This window comes from Phycodurus eques, chromosome 8 (assembly GCF_024500275.1).
Source record: "Phycodurus eques isolate BA_2022a chromosome 8, UOR_Pequ_1.1, whole genome shotgun sequence".
NCBI classification, from domain to species: Eukaryota; Metazoa; Chordata; class Actinopteri; order Syngnathiformes; family Syngnathidae; genus Phycodurus; species Phycodurus eques.
In genome coordinates this window covers 17,218,622-17,241,872 of record NC_084532.1, presented here as the reverse complement: position 1 = coordinate 17,241,872, position 23,251 = coordinate 17,218,622, and the positions used below count along the sequence as shown (strand labels likewise).

The window sequence follows — 23,251 nt, the reverse complement described above, 5'->3', positions numbered from 1 at the left end:
GAATTGTTTTGCCTCCTGCGCACATTGAACTAGAACAGAAGTTGCAATGCCCTCAAAAATTGCATGTGAACACTCTTTGCCAAAGAAAGATGAATTGAGGATGCTGATACTGTTCGATACATGCATATCACCATGCCATATGTTGGCAATCCCCAGCAACCATACTCAAACATGCAATAAATACTACAGGAAAACCATTTTTCATGCAATAAAGAATGATGATGGGCAATATCAATAGTGTGATTGCTTGCCTCTTAATGTTGACACACGTTCCTTTGTGTAACAGCGATAACATGGTACAAAGATGGCCGACCTCTGACAAGTGCAGCGGGCGTGACTGTGCTAAAACGTGGCCAGGTGCTTGAGATTGAAAGAGCTCAGCTATCTGATGCAGGGATATACAGATGTGTGGGAGTCAACTTGGCTGGAGTTGCAGAGATATCCCGCAGTTTGCAGGTGTTTGGTCAGTGTCTTTTTCCCCCCCATTACTGCAGATGTTTTCTGATCCTTTATCTGTTTGTGTCAGTTAAAATATCAGATCGTTGTTATGGATTTGTTCAGTAAATAAAAATTTAAAAAATTCCCTCTTTTTTTATGTAGTGCCTCCAGTCATCTCGAGCCGAGGTGGCACGGTAACTGTGGTAGTGAACGAGGCTGGTAGACTGGAATGTGAGGCCACTGGAGTGCCCTTACCTGGTCTCACCTGGCTCAAAGATGGCAGCCCTGTGACAAGTGTATCCCATGGCATACAGGTTTTTTAAATACCTTTTTTGTTGTTGTTGAAACAAACAATAAAACCATGAGATGCACAACACATTATTACTAACAATATTATTATTAAGCCTTTCATCCACGCATATCTATACAGTAAATAGACAGACACACTCGCTTACTGTGGCCGTCCCTCAGGTCTTGTCCGGTGGCAGGGTGCTGTCTCTGAGCAGTGTACAGGTGAGTGACACGGGCAGGTATACTTGTGTTGCTGTCAACGCTGGAGGAGAGCAACAGCGAGATTATGATCTCCGGGTTTATGGTGAGTCCATCAGCATTTATTGGTTGTTCTGTTCATTCTTCATTCATATTAAGCCATATGACACAATTTCACGCTTCTTAGCAAGTGTTTGTTAAAGTCCATGGATCACTCGTGATACCTCTAAAAAACCTTAAGTGGTCCATGTGATTCTCGTGGGTGCGTTATTAAAACATATTTGTCATATTTTTTTTAAACAAAAGCATAATTTAAATGAGGCTTCATGCACCTTGCATCTTAAATGTATAAAGTACATTGCCAAAGTGCAGTGAGATACCACAGCCATAACATTAAATTTGGAGTTTAAATGTCTCAGTATAAACAACACCCTTTCTCTCAATAAAACAACGAAAGTCATGCAATAACGGAATGACTAAACTACATTAATTGTAAAGCAGTAAGGGGTTGTAAAATGTAGTGATGGGGCAGTAAACTCTTGTTTTTGGATATTTGGAGAATTACGTTCTCTAGAATTAACTTGTCCTTTTTCTGATGAAGAAATGGAAAAACACCAATCAAAAATCTCTGGGGCTCTATGGGTTTGCTCTTGATTTAAATCCCACTCCTGTGAGTCAAAATGTTTTTTTCAGGATCTGACATGTTTTTTTGTGCCAGAAATTTGCTTATATGTTAAAGTATTTAAAATATCAGTAAAAATGATTGATGATGATGATGATGAATGATAAAAGCTCTTGGCAAGCACTGAGGAACAAAAGCTCTGCTTGTTCCATTGTTCCCTTTACATCTTTTTCTTATTTGTTTTACTGACAAATTGCTTTTGTCATCAGACTGCACTTTGTCTTCCACCAGACCAACAGATCACACCGGTAGTGTACCACAGGGGTCTTGACAAAAGCACGTGTATTGAGAGGAAGTGCGGTTGGAATAAGCTTAGCCTTGCAATAAACATTGTCAGCTTCCTGCAGGGTGCTGAGCGTGACGGCATTTCAGTTTTTTACACAAGTCCAATCAAAGTCACTTTGGCAACATAAGACATGGTTTACATGGAGGGAATTATGGGGGCTGCACATGTGTGTCTGTTTAAACATACACTGGATGTATGCGGAATGCAAACATCCACATGGTGAGTATTTCCTCCGAAGGATCAAGAAGAGCTTGTCTGAAGAAATGAATGCAGATTTGCTGTGGTAATTGCTCCCATTCTTCAGCAGTTTCCTGTGTCTGGCCAAATACTGAGTTGAGGGCCTGTTTGAATCCTTCCCCTGTGACTTGTTCTCTGTCTGTCAATAATGTGGAGGAAATTGCTTTGTAGGCATTTGATCAGTCAGGCCATGTTTAAACAAACAAGCAGAGAGAAATAATGAATGTAGAAAACCTGAGTAATGACCATAACAGGTGAAGTAATACAGTTGCATGTTGACTTATCTAAGGTTATTTCATTTAGTTCTTGAAATAGGCTCCAGCACAAATGAAGATCACTTCTCCACTACAGTCCTATTATGTTGTTGTCCTATTATGTGAGCTTTGCTTTCATTGCTGCCAAGATCTCAACATCAACATCTCAGTGCATGTGTAATTTAGGTAGTGGTTAGGTGTTTGATAAAAAAGCTGTCCTGACTTTAAATACACAAACAAATGTTGAGTGGGTTTATTGGTGCTGTCTTGGCACAAGATAATGAGCACCAAATGCCCAAATTAGAAAATCATGTATCAAGTAAGATCACGTCACTCTGCCCAGATAACATTAATAAACTATGATGCAGAGTGAAAGTGAACATCTGTAGAGCTCCACTGTCCCCTTCACATAAGAATTTTTTTCTGCCTTCATAAGAAAAATAGTGCTTAGTGCTCTTGGTCAATATATTTGTTATTGTAATTTTGGTTTACTGTGGTGTAGTACTTCACTACATCATATAGAGAGGTATCTTTCTTTTGCCTCCCTCATTTCACTCAATAAAATAGTAACCAAAACACCTTTTAGTATGACCCGCCACCACAATGATAAACATATTGTGGAATTAAGATCCATTTGACAGTTTTAATCAAACCAAGCATCATTATCTTTGTTAGGACAACATTTTGATGACGCTCTTAGTGTGTCCAATATGTTTAATGATATAATCTTCTGCTTGAGGCGTTTTATTTGTAACCGTACACACATAACTTCCACAGTGCCGCCCGACATCAAGGGTGAGGAAATGAACGCCACCGTGATGCTCGGTAGTCCTGTGGAGCTGCACTGTCTGAGCGATGCCATTCCCCCACCAACTCTGTTGTGGCGCAAAGATGGTCGCCCACTCTTCAGGAAACCTGGTCTGACTCTCTCAGCAGATGGAAGTTTGCTCAAGGTAGGAAATATACCTTGGCAAACAACTACAAACTTAGTGCTAAAATCACTTGTTATTTCCCACCTTTTCTTTAGTTAGTAGTATATGTCGTATATATTTACTTGAAGTGTTTACATACACTAAAGGGACAAACCTCTTAATACATTTATTAATAGGTTAAGGTAATTAATCAATCAGGGCTTGGCTTTGACGCCTTAATTAAGCATACTACGACGGCAGCACAGTGGTGTTGTGATTAACCCGTCTGACTCAAAGTTCTGAGGTTCTGTGTTCCAATCACGGATCAGGCCTTCCTGTGCGGAGTGCCCTGTAATTGGCTGGAGACCCGTCCAGGGTGTACCCACCAAAGACAGCTGGAGTAGGCGCCATCTTAACCACAACCCTAATGAGAAAATGTAGAAAATAGATGGCTGGATAGATAGATGGATGGCGGATGGATGTCCAAAATGAAGACATGTATCTTTTTCCACCTTTGTGGGAACAGTTTGGCGCAGCTTAGATACGTTTGGTGTGGAAGAATGTGGGAGCCCAGTCTTCAGCTCCATTAAACACTTGTAGGATGAACTTGAGATTGTAAGCGAGTCCACTTCTCATGTCCTCAGAAATGTTCTTCAGGGTGAATAGACACAAATTCCCATAAAATCCCATCTAAAATCTTGTCTTTCCAGAAGAGTGGAGAGATGGGAAAACTCCACACATTCTTGCTTTATTAATTCATGTAGGTGTAACGGTTGCGTGTCCCAATACTTGTCCATAATAGAATGTACAGTGTCAGGATTGGTATTAAGTGAACAATTCCTCTGTAAATCCGATTGCTAGATTGCCAGTGCTCAGGTGCACGACTCTGGCAGATATACCTGTGAGGCCACAAACATTGCTGGCAAGACAGAGAAGAATTATAACGTGAACGTGTGGGGTGAGTTTTGTGCTTTGTCTTTATGTGTTGCTATAATAAAGCATTCAAACAATGTATTTTACAGGGTACTAAAGCCACGATGTCAAAACTTTGTTATATTTTAATTGTGCGTATCTTCTTTATCAGCTGCTGTTTACTTAAATCGATAAGCATTTATTCTTAAGAAAATATGTTTAAAACATCGCATCTCCCTTCTTATACAGGCTTATGAGAGCCACCATTTTTAGATTGTGACACGTATTCGCCAGTTCTGGCTCATTAGGCAGCTTTATGTACAACGAAAACCATACAGATTTAATAAATATTCAGCAAAGGACAAGCTTCATATTGCCGTTGTTGCACAGAATCCTCACAAAAAAGAAAATAATATGAGCTGACACCACAACAGACGGAAATTGGAGTTAATAGATTTTCTCTCAAGCTATTTCAACCCTTTAGATTGATTGTTAATTTGCAAAAATCACAGACCACGTGGGGACTGACCATTGGTATCGATTTGTGGAAAAAAATATTTAAAAAATGGACCATATTTGGACTTACAAGGCTTCTGTCCAACATCAACGATGTGAAGAAAAAGAAAGAACATACAGTACATGGATTGTGATTGTTTCCTTTACACCTCAGTGAAATGTACCTGTAAAATTGGTTCAGTACTTGGCACCCCTTTTTGGGGACTTATCATTACTACAGTTTCTCCCAGTATTCGAGGCTCAGAAGAGGTGTCACCGCTCACAGTGATTGAAGGAAGTCTCATCACACTGGTGTGTGAATCCAGTGGAATACCACCTCCCAGTCTGAGCTGGAGGAGGGATGGTAGGTTTGAATGTTTATATTTAACAGAATATATGCAATGTTATAGCAAGAACAATACCGGTATGCTTCTGTACAATACACTTACTGTGTCTACAAATATTTGCTGTGAACAATCTGTTAATCATACATATGTAAACTGCAAAACATTAGTGGGTGATCAATACATTAGTGGGTGATCTTTCATGTATGCGTTTCAGGTGCGGTGCTCCAGCATGACCAGCGGCTCAGGGTTTTGTCAGGCGGTCGTCAGCTCCAGATTTCCAGTGCTCAGAGGGCAGATACAGCTTCCTATGTCTGTATGGCCTCCAATGCAGCCGGCAGCACCTCCAAGGAGTACAGCCTGCAAGTTTATGGTTCGTATACTGTAACTGATATGAGGCATCCATTTATTACTTCAGTCAAGACAAATTTATTTCCATATTGCAAATTGTATCTGTAATATGTCCCGGTCTAATAAAATGATGGTTGAAATAAGTGGGTTGAGTATAAGTTGAAAAAAAAAAAAAGTTTTTTCATTTTACACAACATTCCAACTTCGTTGGAATTGGGATTTGTATGAAAAACCTCCAACTGAAATATCTGTTTAGTATTGTACTGTACATATTAACTGCAGAAGAAACCACAGGAGTTGTCTAGAGACATATAGTATACTCCTTAAACAAACATATGTAACTAACTGTGTGCTCTTCTCACTTCAGTCCGGCCTTCCATCAGACGCAGGGAGGGCAGCGCAGATGACGTCATTGTGACAAAAGGAGGCAATGTGACATTGCAGTGTGCTGCAGATGGCGTGCCACGGCCAGCAGTCAGCTGGCTGAAAGATGGACGACCCATCACAGGCTTGCATGGGGCTAAGCTTCTGAATGAGGGAAGGCTGCTTCAGATTAAAGATGCTAAGGTTTCAGACACAGGACGCTACACTTGTATGGCTGTTAATGTGGCAGGGCAGGCAGACAGCAAGCATGACATCAGTGTGCATGGTATGAAGCGTCCCCTATTTTGTTTAGTCTAATTGCATTGTGCTTTAGTTTACTTTTTTTACTCTCTGTTTTCCAGTCCCACCTACTATCATTGGTGAGGTTCAGTTCCCAAAAAATGTCAGTGTTGTTGTGAAGAACACTGTGGCTCTTAGCTGTGAGGCTTCTGGTATTCCTCTTCCTGCCATCACCTGGCTGAAGGATGGTCGGCCAATCAGAGGCACCAGTTCTGTTCGTGTTCTTTCAGGTAAACTTATCCATCCATCCATCCATTTTCTGAGCCGCTTCTCCTCACTAGGGTCGCAGGCGTGCTGGAGCCTATCCCCAGCTATCATCGGGCAGGGGGCGGGGTACACCCTGAACTGGTTACCAGCCAATCGCAGGGCACATACAACAAACAACCATTCACACTCACATTCACACCTAATGGCAATTTAGAGACTCCAATTCATGCATGTTTTTGGGATGTGGGAGGAAACCGGAGTTCCCGGAGAAAACCCACGCAGGCACGGGGAGAACATGCAAACTCCACACAGGCGGGGTCGGGGATTGAACCCCGCTCCTCAGAACTGTGAGGCTGACGCTCTAACCAGTCGTCCACCGTGCCGCCACTAGTATTTTATATATATAATATAAATGAACATTATTTCTATGGGATGATGGTGCTATTCAAAAGTAAAGTAAGATGAATTGGGCATACTCTGTTTAGACAAACATACTGACAGTTAACCTGGAAGCTCATCAAAGAAGTCATGGATTATTTTTACATCTGAGAGCATGATAGCCCAATTTCTAGATAGTTTACTATGGACAGACTGCCATTTTAGGATCTAGTGTACAATTTATGAATGTTTTTAAGCCTGAAATATGTATAAACGTTGCCAAATGACAAATGATGATTAAATTTAATGTGTTTACTCTCTAGGTGGACGTAACCTGCGTCTAATGCATGCTGTGGTGGAGGATGCTGGGAGGTACACCTGCATTGCATCAAACAGTGCTGGAGAAGAAAAGAAGAATTTTGACCTTGATGTCCTTGGTAAATGAAGTTTTCTTTTGTTTGTTTTTTTGTACATATGGAGACATTGATTACTCTTTAACATGTTTTTACCTAATCACAACAGTTCCACCAAGCATTGTAGAACAAGGAAGTGTTACAGACACAAAAGTGAAGGAGAGGCACAACATTACTCTGACCTGTGAGGCCTCAGGTAAAGAACATTATATACTGTAATTTCTCGTGTATAATGCACATTTTTTGCCCCCAAAAATTGTCAAAACTCAATACTGCGCATTATACATAGGTATAGGGGCAAATGGAACAAAACGTTCACATTTTATACATGTATGCCGCCATTCTGCCTGGGTAATCAAATATATGAGCACAACTGTGTGTTTTGTAATTTACTAAATAAAAGTAGGGCTATGAATTTCAAAATAAGAGCAAGTAAATTTAAAAAAGGATTATGTGTTCAAATAAAGTACTTAACTTCAGAATAATTATTTGGGGAAAAAAAATAAAATACAGATAATACTTGTATATAATAAATGTTTTGATCATATGGGTAGAAGCAAAATCATGCATTATACAGGTAGAAGGGTTTTCCAGAATTTTTAGATCAACTTTGGGGGTGCGTATTATACATGGGTGCGCATTATACATGAAAAATTAGGGTAAGCGGGGTGTCAGACAAGTTCCAGTACTGGTCTCAGAAAATATATATTTCAAATCCAAACTACAAATGTTCCCCTTCGACGTAATCCCCCTTGAATCTAATGCACTTTCCCAGCCTTCTCTGCCATGCCGTTATGCATGGAAAGATTCTTCCGGGAACCTCTGCAGCATTGTTGCATTAGCCATCTTGATGTCGTCCACATCTTCAAAACTGGTCACCTTGATGACCCCTTGAGCTTGTAAAAGAGGAAAAAAAATAGCACGGAGCTCGGTCGGGTGAGTAGGAAGTTTGGTTCGGAGCAGCGATGTTCTTCCCAGGAAGGAACTGTCAGACGCTTTTCTTGCCCACCCAACGAAACAAAAGCCTCAGGATCTCTTTGGCGTGCGAGTTGATTGTCTGCCCCGCATTGAAGTGAAAAGATCAAAGATTATAGTTTGGATTTGAAATACAATATATCTTTTTGTGACTTTGTTGACATACCTCGTACATGCCCACACCATTCTCTGCAAATATTGAAAGTCTGTATGTCACTTTTGTTAGGTAACCCAATTCCAGAAATTACATGGCTAAAAGATGGGAAAGAACTGGTGCCTGATAGGCACAACCATGTCTTGTCTTATGGACGTTACCTCCAAATTTCTGGTGTGCAAGTGGCTGACACTGGCAGATACAGCTGCCTGGCATCGAACAATGCAGGGGATCGCAGCCGCCATTTCAACCTCAATGTCCTGGGTACATACACACAAGCTTGCTGAGGTTCATTCAGTTACTGAATTAAAATGTTGTCACGTTCTATTATTTGACTCTCTTCTATTCTTGTCAGTTTCTCCTACCATTGCTGGATCAGGACCGGATGGTTTGGCAGAAGAAGTGACGGTAACCCTGAGTAGCCCCACCTCACTGGTGTGTGAAGTTCAGTCGTACCCGCCTGCGCTGATCACCTGGCTCAAAGATGGCATAACGTTCGAATCCAGTCATAATGCCAGAGTTCTTCCAGGTGTGGTATTATATTTAAGTCTATCTTGAATTCTTCTAAAGGTTATTTCACATCTAACCACTTCACTGACTTGGCCTACATTGATCGATATGTTTCATGTCAGTGACAAAACATGATATGAATAAATAACCTGAGTATTGTAGACATGAATATTCTGAAGTTCTTTGTTTATCCTTTCCCAGGTGGGCGAACCCTGCAGATTCTTAAGGCAAAGGAAGGCGATGCGGGGCGTTACACTTGTGTCGCCACTAATGAAGCTGGAGAGACACTCAAGCACTATGATGTCAAAGTATATGGTGAGCTTACACCAGGAGCATGTTGTGCCTTATTTAATAAAACTGTCTTGACTCTCCTCATTTTAAAAACTGTAATGCTTTTTTTTCTTTGTTGACCTCAGTCCCCCCACAAATCGATAAAAATGATATTCCAGGCGAAGGACTGACCCCGAAAGAAGTCAAGGTCAAGGTCAACAGCACACTTACCCTGGAGTGTGCAGCTCAGGCCTTTCCTACCCCAGCGTTGCAGTGGTACATGGACGGAAAGGTACATGATCATCTTTTCAGTGTAATGCATTTATGTCTAAGTTAAACTCTCATTTCTCTTGCTGATCCTTCTTCTGTATAGATTCTGCGGGCAGATGAGCATGTGTCCATCACAGCTAATGGTCGGATTGTTCAGATCAGACATGCTCAGGTGTCAGACACTGGTCGCTACACTTGCATAGCCACTAATGTAGCGGGAGAGGACGAGAAGGACTTTGATGTAAATATACAAGGTGAACTAGGTTGACTGATGATAATGTGCCTGAGACCAAACGTGAAATTAATGGGTTTTTAGATAATTTCTCTTTCGCACAGTTTTTTAAAATCATCATATTTTTAAATCATTCATTCAATCTCATCAAATGAGAATCCTGTACTACTCCATAACCCTAAAACTATTCCATGAATTATATACAGTGCATATGTTTTTTGTTTTTTTGTTTGTTTTTTGGCCTCAGTTCCTCCTAGTTTCAACAGACCCGCTGGAATTGGTGATACACTGTCCCCATCAGGCTTCGGAGTGGATGCTCGTGATGTGATACTCAATAATCCAATCTCTTTGTATTGTGAGACCAATGCTGTACCCCCTCCTACACTCACGTGGTACAAAGATATCCAGCCACTGACCTCTAATGACAATATTCTGATCATGCCAGGTGAGACAGAAACAACTGAAATAAAGAGTAGAAAGAAAGAGAACGAGCCCATGCATACCAACATGTCAATGCTTTACTGTCAGGAGGAAGAGTGTTACAGATCCCCAGGACTCGGACGGAGGACTCGGGCAGATACACATGTGTGGCAGTCAATGAAGCAGGCGAAGACTCCATTCACTATGATGTTAGAGTATTATGTGAGTACATTACATTGAACTTGGACTGGATTCAGCATTTTGAAAAGAGTTTTTGCAACCTCTGTTTATATATATATATATATATATATATATATATATATATATCCATATATCCATCTTATATTAGGGCCCCCTACTATACGAGGAATACACAGAGATATACCTGATGAGGTGACAGTCTTGGCCAATAAAACAAGTATTTTGGAATGCCACGTGAATGGAAACCCCGTCCCCAAGATTACCTGGTTTAAAGACAGTGAGCCAGTCAGCCCTGATGGCCCTCATAGGATTCTGTCCAATGGCAGAACACTTCAGGTAGCAGGTCTGCGACTGTTACTATATATCTAATTAACGCATACATCTAATACTATGCATTCTGTGTCGGTACGTGTATGCACTGTCAGGTGTTGACGGCTCAAGTGTCTGACACAGGACGCTATGTGTGTGTGGCTGACAATGTGGCTGGAAGTGTTGAAAAATCCTTTCATCTGAATGTGCACGGTAAGACAAAGAAATTGTAAAATGAAAATGTGTTCCAATTAGTTTTTTTTTTTCCAACACTACGTCGGTATCTTTCTTCTTTCAGTTCCTCCAACTATTTTAGGCCTAAACCATGAGAATGTGACAGTAGTGATCAACAACTTTGTCTCCCTGTCGTGTGAAGCCACTGGTTTACCGCCTCCTACCTTGAGTTGGTTAAATGACAGGGGTCCAATTCAGGCCAACCCCAATGCACTCATCATGCCGGGTATGTTAAACTGATGTCAGGGAGAAGTACTAAACTGTCAAATGTAATTACATGAATTCTTAATGTATAGCAGTTTAATTTTTGCCTGCAGGTGGTCGTACTTTACAAATCCTGAAAGTCAAAGTATCCGATGGTGGAAAGTACAGTTGTGTTGCCATGAATGCAGCAGGAGAGGCTTACAAGAACATATACCTGACAGTTTTTGGTCAGTCCTCCCTTTATGTAATGTACACTGAATGCAAGAAATGTCAGAGTAAAAATGTTCCATTCTTATTGGCCTCTTAGTTCCCCCGAGTATCCGGGACAATAACGGGGATTCTCCTGTGATTGTCAATGTGCTTGCGGGTAAACCAGTGACTCTGGAGTGTGAATCCAATGCAGTACCACCTCCCACCATCACCTGGTACAAGAATGGAAGGATGGTGACAGAGTCTGTCAACTTGCACGTGCTGGCTGGGGGGCAGACGCTTCAGATCAGAAGCTCAGAGGTGAGTCTCATTTTTGTAGTTTTGAACACCTATGATGATTTGTCAAGTCAAGTTGTTTGTACATTGGTGAGCGTGTGCGTGTGTGTGTGTGTGTGTGTGTGTTTTTTTTTTTTTACCTCTGATGTTTTTGCCAACTAAAACATCTTCCTCTCCGTTGGGAAGCCTTAATTTGTTTATGCTACAAATTACTTTTCAGCAGAATGTTAGCGCTTTCCTAAAAAATTGAAATGTTTACATAGATCTGATATATAAAAGGATAATTATAATTGATTTAGAATCTTGATTTTTAGATGTGTGTCATTTCACTTTCAGGTGTCTGATACTGGGCAATATGTCTGCAAGGCCACTAATGTTGCTGGTCAGGTGGACAAAAACTTCCACCTGAATATTCATGGTATTCAGTTTTACCTGACTATTTATTTAATGTGCATTTTATTTATAAGTTAAGACTTATTATTTGGACGTTGCTTGCAGTTCCTCCTGATATCGATGGCCCAGCTGAGGAAAAGGTTGTAGAAACTATCAATAACCCAGTCACCTTTGCCTGTGATGCCACTGGGATCCCTCCTCCCAGTCTCATGTGGCTGAAGAATGGACAACCAATAGGTAAACCTGTTCCCATGAAGAGATGCAGAGACCATTTTTTTGTCTTGGTGGTCTTCATGCCCATGTGAATGAACAGGTTCTAAGTGTCATATTGAAAAGCTTTGAACATTGAATGAAGTTGACATATTCGTTTTATAGAATGACAATTATATGAATGTGATTTGTTTAGAGAGCTCCGGTTCTTTGGAAATGCACATCTTCTCTGGAGGCAGCAAGCTTCAGATTGCACGGTCACAGATGTCTGACCGTGGCACTTACACTTGTTTGGCTTCCAACGTGGAAGGCAAAGTGCAGAAAAACTACCACCTCACCATACAAGGTACCTGTGGACTTTGAACTTGAAGTTTCATGTGAAGAACATGTTCTTAAGCTAATATGTTAAATTTCTTGAGTGCATCCACTTGACTGGAGCTAAAACCAACAAAACTCTTAGTCCCTCCTAGTATCTCTGGGTCAGAGCTACCCAGTGAGATTGGAGTCTTGCTAAATGAAAGCATACAGCTGACATGTCAAGTCCAGGGATCGCCAACTCCGACAATCCAATGGTTAAAAGATGGAGAAGTCATCAACAATGCAGGGAATAAGGACTTCAGGTACATTGCTACATGCAACAAAATAAATGATGATGATGATGATGATGATGATAATTATGACGATGTTTAGGATCAGTCCAGATGGCAGCATTCTCACTGTGACTGCTGCCCACACCACTCACAGTGGCAAGTACACCTGTGCAGCCTCCAACAGTGCAGGAGAAGAAGACATGATATTCAATTTGAATATATATGGTTGGTCAAACACAAAAGTCAAATGTTTTGCATAAACAATTTTGTCCAAATTTATTTACTCTCCTGTTAATCACCTAGCACCCCGCTTACTCCCTCAGTGCCTCCTGTGATCGAGGGCATCAGTCAGAAAGTTGAGGAATTGACCACAGTCCTTGACAGCACAGTCAACATCGAGTGTGTTGCAACAGGATCTCCTCTGCCACAGCTTAATTGGCTCAGAAATGGCCTTCCCCTTGCAGTGTCCTCACACATACGTCTTCTCTCTGCTGGCCAGGTGCTCCGGTAGGTCTTTGGACAGGGCTCTATTCAGAATCTCCTCTGTGGGCATACACCAATTAAAGTGCAACCTTACTATGAATGGTTTTCCCTGTGATCTACTGTATCTTTCTGTGTAACCCTAACCAGAAAACTGCAATAATAGCACTAAAAAACATTAGATAGATTTAATTTTGTCTCATGTTGCAGCATCTTTCCATTATCCATAGTAAGAAATAGTACAAAAATGTTGTGTATATGTACATATGTACTGTACATGCACTCCGGCACTATTTTATGCCATCTTTGTATGGGTGCGGGACTACCATGCCTTAAATACAACTGCATTGTTGTGCTCATCACGACACTCCAGTCTCATACCTTTATAAAGTCATTGTATTTTTATTATGCAAAACCATATCTTCAAGTTACAACACAATGGACTTAGGAACACAGGTGCAAACAATTCAGCAGTCAAAAATAAGTGTGTATATATTGGAGGGCTGACGAGAACAGATGGAGACAAAAATCAAACGAGCAAAGAAGACATGAACATGGGACACAGGAAAACATGAAACAAATGAAATCTAATCAACCAAGTCAACAAAAAGCAGAGAGTGCAATTCATTTTCTCAATCATGACATCGTCTAATTATTCTGAGAAGTGTTCATAGAAAGCATCTATCGGTAAATGCCACATTGTTCTTGAAAAGTGCGACGCCTATTTGCAACTTTCTTTAAAAGTCCAAAATGTAACAGCATGCTTACATGTTTGATGTATCGACCAGGATTACACGCACCCAAGTGTCAGATGGTGGCACCTACACCTGTGTCGCATCAAATAGAGCAGGAGTTGACAACAGACATTACAACCTACATGTGCATGGTGAGTCTAATGTGGTAATGTTTTATAGTCTTGCGGTGCAACTATTTGGAAAACTCTACACTGTTACATTCATTTTTTCCTCTCAGTCCCCCCAGTTCTGGATAGCGCAGGAATCACAGAGGACATGACTGTAGTTAGAGGAAACCTGGTTTCTCTGCTGTGTTTCGCTGATGGAACTCCAGCCCCATCTGTCACCTGGCTCAAAGATGGGGGACAGCTCTCATCAGAGAAGCAACTGAGACTACTGAACCAAAATACTACTATGCAGATCCTCCAGACTCAAGTCAGCGACACAGGACTCTACACGTGTATCGCTAGCAACACAGCTGGTCAAGCAAGCCGTCACTTTAACTTGAAAGTGCTTGGTAGGTTAAAGTCATAGTAAGACCGTTAATGTCTCTCCCCACCATTGGATTTATGGTGGTGATGTGTCTTAACTTTCCCTTTCAGAACCTCCACAAATCGAGGGATCTGGTGTAGCTGCAGAAGTGTCTGTGGTGGTTAATAATGTACTGGAGCTTCAGTGTGAGGCCTCAGGTATCCCTCCACCCGCCTTGACATGGCTGAAGGATGGACGTCCCCTCCTCCAAACAGACAGCCTGCGACTCCTTCAAGGAGGAAAAGTGCTCCGTGCGGCCGCAGCACAGGTCACAAATTCCATTATTCTTTAAGTAGTACTCTGCCTGGTTAAATCTAAACTATTCACAACATACATGCTACAATACACACTGTATTTAATAACATAAGACACATGTTCCAATGTTAATTCAGTTGGAGGACACTGGCAGATACAGCTGCTTAGCCAACAGCCCAGCAGGCGATGATGACAAAGAGTTCTTAGTGCGAGTGCATGGTGAGTAACAGATGCATAGTGAGAGTGAATGATGGTACCCTCACCTTTTGAATGGGCTGTAAAATGTATCAAGCTTTGCTTTTCAGTTCCCCCGAACATTGTGGGGGAGAGCACACCTCAGGAGGTGTCAGTGTTGCAGAACAGACAGGTGACTCTGGAATGCAAGTCTGATGCTGTTCCACCTCCAACTCTAAACTGGCTCAAAGATGGTCAACCATTGCAGGTAAAAAAAAAATAAAAATAAAAATATATATATATATATATATATATATATATATATATATATTTATATATGATTCAATGACTTCTCCTGATTTAAGTGCATTAATGACTTTTGCCATTGTTTAGTTGTCTGCACGTGTGCGCGTTCTCTCAGAGGGCCGCTACTTACAGATCAACATGGCCACGCTCGGTGACAAGGCTCAATATACCTGCGTGGCCAGTAACATCGCTGGCAAGACCACACGAGAATTTAACCTGATTGTCAATGGTAAATGTATTTGTTTTGTATATTAACCAATTCAGAATGTTTGTAAACAACAACGATACTTCCAGGTGGCAGAAGGTGGGCGACTACCACTGACCTGAACTAAAAATAAAAAATGGGTTAGATTTTTGGGTTAGATTTAGATTTCTTTGAATTTCCCTCAAAAAAAAAACAAGATCTAACTTAATCCAGCAAAACAAGTGCGTGTGGAGGATAAGGCAAGTGGGCATTGGAAATACAGTGGCCCGTTCTAATTGCAATGCATTATTGACTAAGCTTATATAAATCGCCAATGAGCATTTTGGGGGTTAGTTTCCCACCCACACAAAAAAAGAAAAAAGGAAAACAATAATAAAAATTGAAAAATAATGGGAAAAAATTTGCAAATAAATTGAGGGGAAAACAATTTACGAATAGGTGAATCTGTGGGTGCCAGACATGCGGGCGTCTACCTAATATAGTTCTAAAGAGAAGATAACAAGACTGCCTGGTGGCGTAGTAGCCACTTCAAAAGAGACAGACCAAGAACCAAACCTCCATTATCGGGTTGAAGAGTGAAGTGTGTGGAGTTTAAGTGAATGCCTAGCTAAGTAGACGAAAGCGCACTATCAATTTCACCTCCCAAAGAGCCCTTGTGTGGCTCACCCACTGGGCAACTAAACCAAGTAACAGAAATGTCAAGCTCAAGCGATCATATTATTTTTAGTTAGATAACAGGGAAATGAGATATTTACCATAGCCTAACAGATTGTAAGTCACAGTATCAGTCACCAAAAGAACCACTCAATGGCAAGATAGGCTCATTTACAAATTATGGTACCATGCTTGCCTTGAGGCTACATCTACCATTAACAAGGTTAAGGTTTTATACATTGCCATCTCCTGGATTTTTAACCAGTTTCTCTGTGATAATGTTAACTATGTCTGAATTTCCACTGCATCTATTTTTGAATCAACTTACCGTTGAAATGTAAACTATGGTGGTGGAGAAGAATGTTAAAATCATCTTTCAAGGCATATAGCCTGTTTTCTCAATTGGTCTTCCTTGGTCAAATAACGTGTTTGTTTACTAGTGGTCCCATTTGAGAATGCTTTGCCTTTTGCCACTTGGAAGTCATGTTGAATTGGTCTATATAGAAGGTTAAATTGATTGAAAGAAACTGTATAACAAGACTTGGGGAAAAAAAACATGATAATTTATCCCTTCAGTGGCCCCAACAATCAAAGACGGCCCTCAGGCACTGTCAGTTCGTATTAATAAGCCAGCCGTGCTTGAGTGTATTGTAAGTGGTGTACCAGCACCTCGAGTCACGTGGAGGAAACATGGAGCCATATTGGCTGGAAATAACCCCAGGTACAGGCAAACTCTGTCAAACTCATAAAGTTGTCTACTATCATTCAAATGTTGATTTTTGCTTTTTCTAGGAATTACCCATCATTGTTGTGCAACCTCTGCTATCAAAATTTGCTACTTCCTTTATTTATGTCCGTGCAGGTACACATTTATGGAGGATGGCTCATTGCACATCCACTCTGTACAAGTGACTGACACCGGCCGCTATTTGTGCATGGCAACAAACCCAGCTGGCACACAACGCAAGAGAGTAGATCTTGAAGTACACGGTGAGAATAAACATGCAAAGACATAATGAATTGACACATTTAACTGTGTCCATCAGCCAATAAACATGTTATTTGTATGCTCTCATCTCGCAGTGCCTCCGTCTATTCTTGATGGACGCACCAATGTGACGGTTACGGTTAATGTTCAGACCACCCTCTCTTGTGAGGCCAGTGGCATACCCAAGCCCTCTGTGATCTGGCTGAAAAACGGCCGAGGAATCAATACTGACCAGAACCAGAATATGTACAGGTTGATTCAGGTTTCCTACCTTTCTGTTTCATTATCCAGGATCTCCTAACTCAAGCGGCTGTTTCACTAGACAGAATATTTTGCATACTGTATTATGTGTTCATGTATTTTACATTACATTCTAGCAATACAGTGTTCTCTTGCTATTTTGGAGGGATAGGGACTGAGCCCTGCCACAAAAAGCGAAAATGTGCTAGTTATTGACTTCCCCTAAAAAGGATTGTACACTTTGTACAATAGGTTTCTATAGATATTTGGCAGCAAAGCACTAAACATACTGTAGTTCCTTTGGCAGCAAGGTTCCACAAGATGGTGGCAAAGCACTACATGAAGCCCCTCAACTCACTTCATCTCAGTTCCTTGGCACCAAAGCAATGATTTTACAATATATGAGAAAGGGCTTTTGCTTGAGCACGAAACAGCAAATAGGCAGGTTTTAATTTAGTACGTTAACTGATTTAACAATAACTTAATTTTTTATGTGTAGGTTGCTTTCATCGGGCTCTCTAATAGTGATAGCGCCCACAGTGGAGGACACGGCTTTGTATGAGTGTGTTGTCTCAAACGAGGCAGGGGAAGATGCCAGATCCATCAATCTCACTGTCCAAGGTGAGCGACATCATGATTCCTATTATATTATGTTTAAGAGTGTCTGGACAATATTTTGATGGTGATTCTAAAGTAGAAATACTTTCAGTCAACTATTTAACTGCTGCTGTCTTCCCAGTTCCTCCATCAATAGCCGATGAACCCACAGACCTGGTTGTAACGAGATTGTCCCCAGTGGTCATTGCCTGTACTGCATCAGGCATCCCAGATCCCACAATTCACTGGAGCAAAGACGGCGTCAAGCTGGTCACACAGGGACAAGGATACAGAATCTTGCATACAGGTCAGGGTTTTAACGGTTTTGTTAGTACGCATTTGCAACATCCTTAATATTTTCTCAATAGCTATTACAGGCATACCTCATTTGAGTATCTGGTGATTGTATAGCAGTGATTAATCACTGCTATGATGCTGACTTGGGATATTGGACTGTGTTCAGGTCAAGTAGAAATAAACTCAGCTGAGCTCAGTCATGCAGGACGCTACTCATGCACAGCCAAGAATGCTGCAGGCTCTACTCATCGCCATGTGCAGCTTATAGTGCAAGGTAAGAAGACAGCTTTTTGGATCTTGAGTACCGGTAAATTATTTCCATATATTACTAAATACTACAATTAGGTGAAATGTTTATTTTCACTTTGATTTCCCCAGAGCTTCCTGTGATCCATTCACACCCATCCGCACTGGAGGTGATCCTCAACAATCCAATCTTGCTACCCTGCAGGGCCACGGGCTCACCAAGGCCGACAATCACCTGGCAGAAGGAGGGCATCAATATACATACCACAGGTAGCCACCACGTCTGTGTGTGTGTCTGTCAGTAATCACGTTTGATCGCTTGTAAAAGAAAAGTCTTTTGTTTTCCAATAGGTGGAAGTTTCACAGTGCTACCTAACGGAGGTCTACAGATCACCAAGGCATCTGTGTCCAACTCTGGAACTTATATATGTGTAGCTCAAAACCCAGCGGGTACAGCCCTGGGAAAGACCAAACTCAGAGTACAGGGTAGGTAAGACAAAATTAAGTAACTGTTATTTCAACAGCTTAATTTCTTACATTGAATGGTCTCCAGGACTAAGTCATTCATTCATTCGTTCATTCAGTCATTCATTTTATTGTTAAAAAAAAAAAGAACACCAAGACAAGCAATACAAGACAGCAACGTGTGTGGAGATGAAACAAGATCCAGAGACAAACAAGAAAAGATGTAAAATTTTAACATTAAAAAGTGTGTAAACACAAACAAACTTGCAGTCAAATGCAGTCACTCAGGTCTTAATGTATGGAGTTGCTGAGTTGCAATCAAAATATATCTACTCTCATTTTTCCCATATTGCTTTATTTGTTTTTAAATAATTCAAATTATATTCACGATATGGACATCTTATGGTTGTATGGTCCTCTCCAGTACCTCCAGTCATCAGCTCAGAAACCCAGAAATACCTGGCTCCTGTGGACTCCTCCGTGATGCTGCAGTGTCACTCGGATGGCGTCCCTCCACCTTCTGTCACATGGCACAAAGATGGGCAGCCCCTGGGGGAATCTGTACGTCAGCGGGTGCTCGGTTCAGGCTCCCTTCAGATCGCATTCATCCAGCCGGGCGATACGGGAAGATACACTTGCACTGCTGCCAATGCCGTGGGAAGCACGAGCCTGGAGATGAGCCTGACTGTGCAAAGTGAGTTTTCCTAAATACAAACAGCTCACTGTTAGCACATTGTATTGCATTATATAAATCAAATCACCTACTGATCATTAATAAATGTTCTCTTTACAGTTCCCCCCTCCATTCATGACTTAGCACAGGAAGTAGTTGTGTTGGAAAGTAATCAGGCCCAGCTAGCATGTGTGACAAAGGGCGTTCCTCAACCAACCCTGTCTTGGGAGAAGGATGGTGTTCCTTTCGGAGAGGGAACTGGGGAGTACACCATTTTACCCTCTGGGGAGCTGGTTATCGATACTGCTCAGGTGAGGCCTATAGCTCTGTATTCAGTGTACTTACAGTATATTGTTTGTGCTGTTTATTTTATTGCATGAAAATGAATGATCTCCCTCCTTTTCCACAATCTACATCAGCCTGGTGATGCGGGCAGTTATACATGTGTTGCCACCAACGAAGTGGGTCATGACAGTCAGACAGTGACCCTGTCTGTTCATACCCACCCTGTCTTCACCGAGTTGCTTGCAGACGTCTCCCTCAACAAGGGCGAGCGCCTCCTGCTGGACTGTGGAGTCAGTGGGATCCCCCCGCCTAGGATCACATGGGCCTTCAACAACAACATAATTCCAGGTGCATCACTGATTATCAAAATGATACCATAAAACAAAAAGTATTTTGGGGGAAAAAAATCACTGAACATTTGTTAAAAGAGACATATTGTGAACAGTTTCTAGGTGTCTTAATAACATGTCTCGGATATTCTTCCATCAAAATACCCCAAAGATCAAGAATTATAGTACGGTTTCCACCCCGTGACTGTTTGAGGGGGCAGTCCTGTCTAATAAAAATGAGCGACTGGTAACTATACCATCCCATTGCTTTGCTACGACAAGGTGTCAAACCCAAGGACCGGGGTCCAGGTCGGGCCCTCAACATCATTTTATGTGGTGCGCGAAAGCAAATCATGTGTGTCAACTTCCATCATTCCTGCTAAAATCTGTACCAAAACTTCAAATTGTTATATGTAATAAATAATGTTGAGATATTGGATAGTTGGACAGACTATTATCCTTCTGATTTAAAAAGGTTATCCATCAATTTGTTGTGGATTTGTAATAATATGATGAGGTGATTAAACATTTATATGGTTTCACAGTCATAACGGGCCTGTGAGGAAAACAGAATGTAGCTCGTCGCAAAAATGAGTTTGACACCCTTGGTTTACGACTTTTCGTAACCACGATGAGCGGGACGGAGCTAGGCGGTTGAAGGAGGCAAGCGTCTTCTACTTTCTTTCGGCGAAATACGCTGTTTTGAACTCAGAATATGTGAATCGTATATATCCGATGAGTTTTTCTTTGGGGCGGGGGGTCGTCATCGCTGGCATCATAGACTGTTTTGTACTCCTTGAACGCTGGCAGCTAGATCCGTTCCACACATCCACCATCAACACACAGATGTAATTTCTGAATATTACTCCATGGCGGACGAATATGCGAGCGCATTGGCCTGAGGTTCCGCCTGTGCGCTCAGGACCTCAAAATTCAAAAATAGCCAGTAAAAACAGAAAAATATTGGACTTAATAGTTTCCTGGAGGATGCATTTGGGATTAGCCTTTGAAGTTGGTAATAGTGAAAAATGAAGTGAAACAGACAATGATTGTAGTCAATTCTTTTCCAGAATGAGAGCGCTTAAAGAGGAGGATGCTATTCATGGGGCACAGCTTGAAGCAGGCATCAGGTGTAGGTGGTGATGGGCCTGGCTCAAGTTGGAGGCCAGAACAAAACGGCAAAGAAAAATGAGGCAAACTTAATTTTAATCTTAAATTTGTACATCAACATGTACTTGAGCGGTGTAAATATGTTTTTCTGCGTGAAGAATTTTACTTACATTTAAGAGTCTTCCAGATTGCTTAATTTATGTTAAAAAATAACTAAATAAAAATGTCTGCAGAGGCCCGGGGATCCCCCCAGATCCCCCCTACAATGTTTTTTTTTGGTCACCTTTTTCATGCCTTTGGTGTTTGCATGTCTGAATATAACCTGATGTCCCACTGCTTTTGCCCTTAAAATGTAACAACATGAGAAAGTATATATATATTTTTCCCTATAATCCACTTGACCTAAGTTTTGTGTTTCATTGACTTGTATTGAAATTAAACAAAACATGATAATGAGCTTGCACGTGAGGGAAGATAGGATTTTATTTTTTATGTTGATGAAGTTTTATCTTCATTTAAGTTTGACTTTTTTTGAACGATTTTCTGTCATTGTCTCCGATATGTTGCTACTGTAGTTCACTATGATCACATGAGCGGCCACAGTGAGTTGGTGATAGAGAGAGTGAATAAAGAAGATGCTGGCACTTATACCTGTATGGCAGAAAACTCAGTTGGAAGTATCAAGTCTTTGGGCTTTGTCCATGTCAAAGGTAAGAAGACATTTATCCTCCTTTAAAACTTGCATCTTAAAACTTTATCATTATTTTATTTTATGCTTTCAGAGCCTCCCATTATTGATGGGGACCTTAACTCCAATCGTATTGAACCTTTGGGCGGCAATGCCATCCTGAACTGTGACGTTCGGGGAGACCCACTTCCCACCATCCTGTGGAGTAAAAATGGAATAAACTTGCACATAAACAACCGCATTCGTCAACTGGACAACGGTTCTCTAGCTATCTATGGCACAGTGGTATGAAAGCACTGTAGATCGTGCGTCTAATACAATGTAACATTTCCACAGTTAAGTGCGTAGCTTTTTGACACATTTTATGTGTGGGTTTTAATTACATTTTCTACAGGTTGATGATGCAGGCAACTATATTTGTGTGGCAACGAATGATGCTGGTGTTGTGGAAAGAAGTGTCACGCTGACCTTGCAGAGTAAGCGCTAAGTGAAAGTCATTTTCAGGATTGACCAATACAATCGTGTGGTGAAGTCAACTTGCATCTGCATTATCTTGTATAGGTGCACCCACCATTATAGTAGAGCCTGTAACAACAGTGGTGGATGCTGGCACTACATTGGTGCTCAACTGCCAGGCGGAGGGTGAGCCTACCCCCGTGATAGAATGGTCCAGTCAAGGGCGTACTCTATTGGGCCGCGACCACTTCTCCACTCTGTCTAATGGCTCCCTTAGGGTAAACAGTGCCCAAAAGGAGGACACAGCTGAATATGAATGTGTGGCTAGAAACCTACTTGGATCAGTACTGGCTCGGGCTGGATTAACTGTTCAAGGTAAGTCCTTCCTCTGCCTGTAATAGTCATGGTCATACATAATAATACAAAAGTTGACAATTGCGTAATTTCTTTCTGTTTTCCAGTTCATGGAGGCTACGCCGAGTGGGCTGAGTGGGGCCCTTGTAGTTTAACATGTGGGATTGGTTCTCAGAAGAGGCAAAGACAATGTAACAGTCCTCTTCCTGCCAATGGAGGACGCCACTGTGCAGGATCAGACACGGAGACACGCAGTTGTCACGGGAAGCCTTGTCAGGGTAGGAGTACCGTTAACGTCTGGTGATGGGGGATGTTACATGAATGTGCATGCAAGACTGCAAATCCTCAGTCTTTACTTTTCAATCTATAGTTGACGGTAACTGGTCAGAGTGGTCTTTGTGGGAGGAGTGCTCTCGTACCTGTGGTCATGGTAACAGAACAAGAATGCGGACCTGCACTAACCCCCCAGCTCAGCATGGAGGGTGGCCATGTGAGGGAAGGACCATGGAAGTCATCATGTGCAGTGTCCGGCCTTGTCCAGGTAAGAAGACTAATGTGCTTTTACTCACTGTAACACTCAAGTCACTGGCCATAATACTTAATAATACAATCTAATGATTGTCTAATAAGATTCTAATTCAGCTTTTGCAAAGTTTATGATGCTCA

At 41.5% G+C, this 23,251-nt stretch overlaps 1 protein-coding gene across 1 annotated transcript in view; it reads left to right on the top strand.

Annotated features, from left to right (window-relative positions):
- hmcn1 (hemicentin 1) overlaps positions 1-23,251 on the top strand; it is a 79,537-nt gene that overhangs the window by 47,396 nt on the left and 8,890 nt on the right. The window contains 52 exon segments of the mRNA XM_061683353.1: positions 287-463; positions 601-752; positions 910-1,033; positions 3,164-3,339; positions 4,159-4,255; positions 4,946-5,068; positions 5,266-5,421; positions 5,767-6,048; positions 6,125-6,292; positions 6,971-7,084; positions 7,170-7,256; positions 8,262-8,453; positions 8,545-8,718; positions 8,901-9,014; positions 9,116-9,261; positions 9,343-9,493; positions 9,719-9,916; positions 10,000-10,113; positions 10,241-10,428; positions 10,518-10,614; positions 10,700-10,861; positions 10,953-11,066; positions 11,147-11,349; positions 11,662-11,743; positions 11,824-11,955; positions 12,125-12,274; positions 12,389-12,548; positions 12,619-12,743; positions 12,842-13,025; positions 13,787-13,884; positions 13,971-14,249; positions 14,335-14,531; positions 14,656-14,737; positions 14,824-14,960; positions 15,086-15,227; positions 16,434-16,578; positions 16,720-16,847; positions 16,941-17,097; positions 17,585-17,706; positions 17,825-17,989; positions 18,146-18,253; positions 18,358-18,495; positions 18,577-18,711; positions 19,115-19,384; positions 19,484-19,674; positions 19,783-19,996; positions 21,663-21,797; positions 21,870-22,060; positions 22,170-22,251; positions 22,337-22,606; positions 22,693-22,863; positions 22,956-23,126. Coding sequence (XP_061539337.1) covers positions 287-463; positions 601-752; positions 910-1,033; positions 3,164-3,339; positions 4,159-4,255; positions 4,946-5,068; positions 5,266-5,421; positions 5,767-6,048; positions 6,125-6,292; positions 6,971-7,084; positions 7,170-7,256; positions 8,262-8,453; positions 8,545-8,718; positions 8,901-9,014; positions 9,116-9,261; positions 9,343-9,493; positions 9,719-9,916; positions 10,000-10,113; positions 10,241-10,428; positions 10,518-10,614; positions 10,700-10,861; positions 10,953-11,066; positions 11,147-11,349; positions 11,662-11,743; positions 11,824-11,955; positions 12,125-12,274; positions 12,389-12,548; positions 12,619-12,743; positions 12,842-13,025; positions 13,787-13,884; positions 13,971-14,249; positions 14,335-14,531; positions 14,656-14,737; positions 14,824-14,960; positions 15,086-15,227; positions 16,434-16,578; positions 16,720-16,847; positions 16,941-17,097; positions 17,585-17,706; positions 17,825-17,989; positions 18,146-18,253; positions 18,358-18,495; positions 18,577-18,711; positions 19,115-19,384; positions 19,484-19,674; positions 19,783-19,996; positions 21,663-21,797; positions 21,870-22,060; positions 22,170-22,251; positions 22,337-22,606; positions 22,693-22,863; positions 22,956-23,126 — 8,070 coding nt within the window.